This window comes from Silene latifolia, chromosome X, assembly GCF_048544455.1.
Source record: "Silene latifolia isolate original U9 population chromosome X, ASM4854445v1, whole genome shotgun sequence".
NCBI classification, from domain to species: domain Eukaryota; kingdom Viridiplantae; phylum Streptophyta; class Magnoliopsida; order Caryophyllales; family Caryophyllaceae; genus Silene; species Silene latifolia.
The window spans coordinates 236,649,430-236,657,756 of record NC_133537.1 but is presented as its reverse complement, the minus strand read 5'-3'; the positions used below and the strand labels follow the sequence as shown (position 1 = coordinate 236,657,756).

The 8,327-nt window shown below is 33.7% G+C and overlaps 1 protein-coding gene across 1 annotated transcript; it reads right to left on the bottom strand.

Annotated features, from left to right (window-relative positions):
- Positions 1–271: 271 nt before the first annotated feature.
- Positions 272–1,515, bottom strand: LOC141619656 (uncharacterized). The gene is made up of 2 exons (XM_074436675.1): positions 1,023–1,515; positions 272–903 (listed from the first exon to the last, which is right to left on the bottom strand). Exons 1-2 carry the CDS (start codon positions 1,513–1,515, stop codon positions 272–274), a joined length of 1,125 nt encoding a protein of 374 aa, XP_074292776.1.
- Positions 1,516–8,327: the final 6,812 nt, after the last annotated feature.

The following is an 8,327-nucleotide window of genomic DNA, read 5'->3' as shown; positions in this document are numbered from 1 at the left end:
AAGACACTTATATATAGTGGTACAACACGCAATAGGTCTGAAGTGCATCACAGTTTCAGGCATCTCCATCTTTGGGATCAAAGTGATGATAGTATTATTAACTTGCTTCAAGAGCTTTCCAGTTTCATAAGCATTCTTAACAGCAGTAATCACATCACCACCTACAATAGGCCAATTGTCCTTGAAAAATTGGCTACTGTATCCATCAGGCCCAGGGGCTTTGTTTCCTGGAATGGCAAACATAGCATCCCTTACCTCTTCTCCAGTAATCTCAGCATTCAGAATAGCACAATGCTCTTGTGTGAGACAAGCACCCCTGCTGAACAATCTTTCTATTAAGTGGTTTGACAGGAGTAGAGGTCCCCAGCAGGTGCATATAATACTCCTCAAAGGCCTGTTGAATCACCTTTGAATCAGAACAAAGGCTTCCCCTCATATCCTTAACCTGAAACACCCTATTCCTTGCCCTTCTCTTCTTGATGGCAGCATGAAAAAAGGCAGTATTCTCATCCCCATACTTCATCCAATCACATTTAGCCTTTTGTTTCAAGAACTGATCTCTAGCTTTAACCATTTCAGTAAGCTCTTGAGCACAAGCTCTCTCATTCTCAATCCACTCCTTGTTATAGGGATCAGAAACAAGGAGTGACTGAAAATGCTTCAGGGATAATTCAGTCAAATTTGTTAGATTTTCAATATCCTCAAAATTATCCTTATTAAGATTCAGCAATCCCTTCTTCAATCCTTTTAATTTACTAACAATTCTAAACATGGGTGTGCCCTGCACATCCCTGCTCCAACCATGAATCACCACCTCCTTGTAATCCTTGGCCATAGACCACATATTATAATACTTTAAAGAGTTACCCCTCCTTTGCCTCTCTTCCTCAAAGTGAACCAGACCTGGACAATGGTCAAACAGTCCCTCAGGGAGAAAATGAGCAAAACTATCAGGGTATTGCTCAAGCCACTCCTCATTGATGAAAACCCTATCAATTCTGCTATAAATCAAAGAGTCAGACCCTTGCTTGTTATTCCAAGTGTAAAAAGCCCCCTAGCCTTCATATCAGTCAACTGGCAGTCCCTTATAGCATCAGCCATAGGTCTAAGTTCAGCATTTGTGATCTCAGCACCCCCTATCCTCTCATTTCTCTCCATGATGGCATTGAAATCACCACACAAGAGCCAAGGAGAATTAAGTTGCAGATGGTAAGATCTAATACTTTGCCACAGAGGCTCTCTGTCCCCCAGAGAGTTCAAACCATAAACCACAGTAAAGTAGAAATCCTTCCTCCTAGCTTTATCAAACACTTTTGTGTGAATACACTGGATAGTGACATCCAATATATCCACCTCAAACAAAAAAGGGTCCCAAATGATCCAAATTCTACCTCCAGAATGAAGATGAGAATTAGTACAGATGGCCCAATTAGAACAAATATTATTAGTAACCTTATTCCAATTCCTACTTTTTATTTTTGCTTCTAAAATTCCAAATAAGCCAACTTTATTCATAGCTAAGAATCTTTTTATTTCATTTTGCTTGCTTGGATTATTCATCCCCTTAATGTTCCAAGTACCACAGCTACCCATGATCAGCTATAGCATTACTGGGACCCCCTTTTTCAAACAACTTGCTATCCAACAATCCCCTTCCAGTTTTCTGTAATGAATGAGATAAGGAGTCCATGAAGGACAGCCCTCCTGGAGTAAACTTCCTTCGTTCTCCATTATCCCGCCTCATCAATTTTGTTATTATCCTCCTAGGAAAAGAATTCTCAACAACAGGAGTTTTTGGCACCATAACTGGAGTAACCACCAGATTCGGGAGTCCGCATCACGGTCGATCTTTGCACCACAAAGTTCTTTGTCTGAGCCCCCGCACCAGACTTCCTCACAGGTGGTTGCTTAGCGGGTTCCTTCATTTAGGATCAATCTTCCTAGGTTTCAGGACTTTCTTTGTAAAAGGTTGTTTTACCATTCCCTTCCTACATTTTTTCATTTGTATGTCCAACCCCTTTACAGCAAAGACAGACAGGACACAGGCAACCAATCATATTCAATTCTCACAGACTGATTCTTTCCATTCTCATCTAAGAATTCCACTACAGAAGGAAACTGTTGGTCGACATCAACTTCAACCATGATGCGTGCAAATCCAAGGAACTGTTTATGAAGGGTAGGGTCATCACATTTTATGAATTTCCCAACTCCACTACTTAGCTTCCTGAGACTCTCACCACCCCAAAGATTTGACATCTAGACCAAAAATTTTCATCCAAATAGGGACCCTAGTGACTTCATGTTTCACAAGTTCCATATCCGGTGTCCATTCTTTTATAATAACAGGTTTATTATCAAAAAGAAGGTGACCATTACTAAGGACAGATTGTTGTTGAGCTTTGGTCTTAAACCGAACTAAGAACAACCCATTGGGAAGGAAAGCAACCTTATCAACACCATTCGCTTGCCATACTCTCTTGACAAACCCTAGGAGAACAGAGCTCGGTGGATTCGCCTCTAAAATATAACAAACTACAGAAGACGACCAAAAATTGATCTCACCAAACAACATCTTCTTTGGTAATCAATCAATGGTGTCCTACGAGTAGATGATAAACTTTGTTCCTTTTGGATGGTTCCTCGTGCTCCTCCTCCTCTTCAACAATAAGCTCCAAATCGACTCAAATTCTGCGATGAAAAATTGGTTGCGATTTACCTTTATTAGATCGTTGTAAACGAATATCATCATGTTTTTGTGATTTTGGTGTAGAAATATTAGTAGATTTAGTCGAATTATTAGATGAATTTTGAGGATTTTTTGTTAGCTTCTTCTTTCGAGCCATTGCTTGCGTAAAAAGTAAGCTAGATTTTTAGAGGTTTTTCTCTCTCTAAAACTTTCTCTCTCATCCTCGTTATATATATATATATATATATATATATATATATATATATATATATATATATATATATATATATATATATATATATTAGTATATTTATTAGATTCGTTGTCTTTGGCACGTGGATGATTCAATAAAGGCGTGGAGACTGCACCTGGAGAAGACGATTATATCGTTGAAGACGATCTTTAGGATTATTTGTTTAATAAGGTAACTAGGTGTTTTCCTTTAATTGCGTTTATGCCAATTGAATGTAATTTACATGATATAATAATTAATTTGTGTAAATAGTACGTGTTTGATTGTTTACTATCATGTTAATTGTGTTGGTGTGTTTACGTATGTGTTTTTACCGTTAAATGTGCATAACGTATGTTGCTTATGCCTCGTTGTTGGGCGTTTGGTGCGCGGCTAGGGTTCACAATGGAAACCCTAGTGGCGGGTTGGTGGTAGTATATGAGAAGGCCTAGAGTTATGGCTGAACTAGTATATATATATATATATATATATATATATATATTTATATTTATATATATATATTAGTATATTTATTAGATTCGTTGTCTTTGGCACGTGGATGATTCAATAAAGGCGTGGAGACTGCACCTGGAGAAGACGATCTTTAGGATTATTTGTTTAATAAGGTAACTAGGTGTTTTCCTTTAATTGCGTTTATGCCAATTGAATGTAATTTACATGATTTAATAATTAATTTGTGTAAATAGTACGTGTTTGATTGTTTACTATCATGTTAATTGTGTTGGTGTGTTTACGTATGTGTTTTTACCGTTAAATGTGCATAACGTATGTTGCTTATGCCTCGTTGTTGGGCGTTTGGTGCGCGGCTAGGATTCACAATGGAAACCCTAGTGGCGGGTTGGTGGTAGTATATGAGAAGACCTAGAGTTATGGCTGAACTAGTATATATATATATATATATATATATATATATACATATATATTTATATTTATATATATATATATTAGTATATTTATTAGATTCGTTGTCTTTGGCACGTGGATGATTCAATAAAGGCGTGGAGACTGCACCTGGAGAAGACGATTATATCGTTGAAGACGATCTTTAGGATTATTTGTTTAATAAGGTAACTAGGTGTTTTCCTTTAATTGCGTTTATGCCAATTGAATGTAATTTACATGATTTAATAATTAATTTGTGTAAATAGTACGTGTTTGATTGTTTACTATCATGTTAATTGTGTTGGTGTGTTTACGTATGTGTTTTACCGTTAAATGTGCATAACGTATGTTGCTTATGCCTCGTTGTCGATATGATCACTTGCATGTACGACCTGAAAGACACCTTGCATTGAGTGGGAGATAGTAATAGGACAAGAGAATTGGTGACGCATACTTGTCGAGGACAAGTGGGAGATTGTTGGGAAATGTGTCCTCAACAATTGTGCGATCACATGATTTAAATATCATTATTAAATCTCATTTTAAGAATACATGTGGGATGTAATATTTTGATCAATGGTCCACACATATCGGTAATGATTGGTGACTAGAGTTTGACATTCCGTCGTGCGACGGTGGTGATCGATTGATCCCCTTAGGTCATACCTATAGGGAAATACTCTTAATTGATTATTTAATTAATCGTATACCGATACGAGTTAATTAAATTGCTTAAAATTGACGAATGATTTTGTGAGTATAATTTACGTATCTTATTGTAAATATGATTAAATGAGACACGGTCTAAGTAATCGAATTGTTTTATTACTTAGATGAAATTATTGTTTACAGAAACAATTGAAACGGAATGAATAAATTATTATAAATACAGAATGTTGTAGTTTATAATTTGGAAACATTTTTGGTACGAGTAATTACGAATTACTAGTCGATTTTGTAAATGACATATTTTATGAGTATGTTGATTTTTAATATGTTAAAAATACATTACATTGTGACATGTCATGTAACATGTTACATGTGACAAAATTGACAAATGACAAAATATAAAATGGACTTTCCATTTTATAAGTAAAAAAAATTAGAGGGTTTTAGTGGAAAAATTGTGTTGATTATTTTAATAAGAGAAAACACAATGATGACCTACCTATATGTAGCCATGCAAGCCTACATTTCTTGGGTAGAAAAATTAGCCCATGCATTGGGCTCTCCTTCCCTTCCAATCGGTTTCTACATAGAAAAGACAAGGGGCTTTTCTTTTACTCATTCACTACTTCTTTACATAATTTTCTAGTGTAAGATTATTATGTTTTCTCTACATTTTTGGTGAGACTTTTTAGAGAAAGAAAAACCACAAAAATCATTTACTCCTCTTGGCCGAAATTATACAAGAGGAAATACATTTTTGTATCAATATTTAAGTAAGATTAGTATTATTTCTAGTACAAATAATATTAGTTATTATGAGTGTTCCTTGGCTATATGTCTTTGGGAGAGATTCTACCTTTGAATCTTGTTCATCCATAAGGAAAGCTGAAGAACTAAGTAAGGTAGGTGACCTTACTAGTGCCCAAATATCCGAAACATGCAATGTAAGGAACCGATTTCTTCTCTTAACTATTGATGTTTGCATGCATAAGATTAGTAATTTATTTTATGACTAAATAAATTTGAAACATATATGAATATGTTAAATAATGAGATATAGATTTCCAACAAGCGGTATCATGAGCACAAGGTTGTTTGCATGCAAATCGGTTATTGTTTTTCGGAGTTATATGATTAACAAACAAAACTTGTAAATTTGTGATATTATGATATATCACGAAAATAATTTATGCATGTTAAAGTTTCTGATCCTAAAATGTATTTAGGATATTTTGGTTAATTTATGGATTTTATTGTTCATTTTAGGGTAAATTATCAATTACTCCCTTTTATAGTACACTTTTTCAAACTTACTCCCTTTTAAAAAAAAGTTTAAAAATTACACCCAGAAAATTGCTCAAATTTTTAAATTGCTCCCAAATCCCCATTTTTGTACATTTAGGACGAAAATGCCCTTGATTCTCATATTATTTTTTCATTCTTCTTTCTCTCCTTATTTTCCATTCTTCTTTGTCTTCTCTACCCTTCTCTTGCTTATTTGTTTTATTACTTGGTTCCTATCATTTAATTCGGCTAATTTGTTAATTATTTTGTTATTACATATGTTGTTGGGTTTAATTTCATCATTGAAGGGTTGAGTTTAGAGAGAGTGGGTGATTGTGGTTGTTGGCGGTGAAAGACGGTGGTTGTTGTGGTTGAACGGTGTATAGGGATTAAGACAAAAGGAGAATAGAAAATAGGGAGACAAGGAGGAGAAGAAAATAAATCAAGGGCATTTTCGTCATAAAAGTAGAAATATAGGAATTTGGGAGCAATTTCAAAATTTCTACAATTTTATGGGTGTAATTTTTAATTTTTTTTTTAAAAGGGAGTAATTTTGAAAAAGTGCATTATAAAAGGGAGTAATTGGTGATTTAGCCTTCATTTTATATAATATTGGCATTAAAATGTGATTTTTATGATAAAAATGTCATTTTTGGATGAAAATTAGCTAAACTTCGAATTTTCCAGTGGTTTTTGGATATGTTTTCAAATATATTATTTTTAAATGATCTGGAAATTTTCATAATTTTATGAGTTCTTATGCTCGAAAAAAGGATTTTTTCATGATAAAAATCGGATTTAGATGAAAAATAGGTTAATATGAAAAATATTTCGAATATGGTCATAGAAATTTAGTATGTTGTCACATGCAATTTTAAAAGATGTGTGTAAAATAATAGGCTATAATGAAGTCTTCATGCATGATTTATGGATTTTTGATGAAAAATAGCATAAATAGTGACTTAATTAGTGAAAAATTGCTAAAACATACTTCATGACTAAGGAAAAACGTCACATGTTGTATTTTCTAATCTTTTTCAGATCTAAAATTGAAAAGTTGATGAATATAATTTTTCTCATGTTTTTATGATTTTTATTGATAAATCCGATAAACCGCAACATTGTTTTTCCCGATAACGAAATTTTTTAACCTAAGTTTTTGAACATTATGAGTGTCATGGTATTTTTCCAGAATGATCATGAGTTTAAATTTCAAATTTCAAATTTATTTGAAATTTTTGTGATTTATTTGAAGTTTATAGCATTTTTATTGTAATTTTGAGTCCTTTTATGAACAATATCAAGAAATATGAGTTAATTATGGTCAAATGGTTAGTGGAGACTAATTTTTGAGTCCTAAGAAGTTAGGGTAATTAACTTGTGCATAAATATGAATTTATGTAATTTTGTGATTATAAAATGTTGAAATCACGCAAATCCGTAAAAACCGAGTAATATACGATATTGGCTAATTAAAGACGATTTAGCATAATATTGGGCATGTTCATACATATTATAATGCAGCATTTTCTTTATGATTGTCATAATTTTAATTTATGTAATTTTGAATTATGTAATTTTTACTTAGTATGGCCTTAGTTTTTAATTGGTATTTCCCGAAATGTATGGGAATATCGATTCGGTTGTAATTTTATTGTGATCTCGTATCACCGTTTTGTAATTTAATAGATTTATTTTATTTTAGTTACAAATGTATAATAGGAAATTATGTAATTTGCTATGTAATTTAATTTATTTCGGAGTTCCCAAAGACGGATTTCTTCAAGATGGCGATACATAAAGACGGTGTTACATCGAGATGCGTGCCACAACCGAAGTTCAAGGGACCAATGGAGTTGGTTTCTGAATATGTAATAGTTAAATAGTTTTTCTATTTTAGGAAGGCCATACTAGGATTTAATTTATGCTTTGCATTTTATTTATATGTCGCATGCATCGCTAAATCGCCGTAACTAAAACATGCATTATCATTTTATCGAGGTCATCGACCGTGTCAATTTAAATTATCGTAGTTCACCGCTTTAGTTCACTTAAAACGTGATAGATAATAAATTGACATGACCTCTCGCTAAAATAAACAATTGAGACTTAGCCTTACCAAAAATTAGAAACCCAGGAAGTACCAGTTTCGCAAGGGAGTCGAGCCGGCTTTACCGTAAGACAAACCTTGTTACGTTGGTGAAGTGGGGTGATAAATGTCTATCCACCGAATTTATGTTAATAAAGGGTATTTCGGCACACCGTGCCCTAAGTTGACATGGGTTTGGATCACGGACACATTTATTCGAAATTTGGGTTGAACTCAACGAAAGTATTCACGACGTATTTCCGGATGTGTTTCGGGCTAGAGATAAAATATTAATGTAATTTTATCGACCAAGAGTTCTAAAAGTAGAATCGATTAAAGAGTTAATCTACCGAGTTATATTAATAAAGGGTATTTCGGCACACCGTGCCCCAAGTTAATATGAATTTGGATCTTGGAATCATTTATCATAGTTGGGTAGAGGTCACTATGTAAATGCTTTA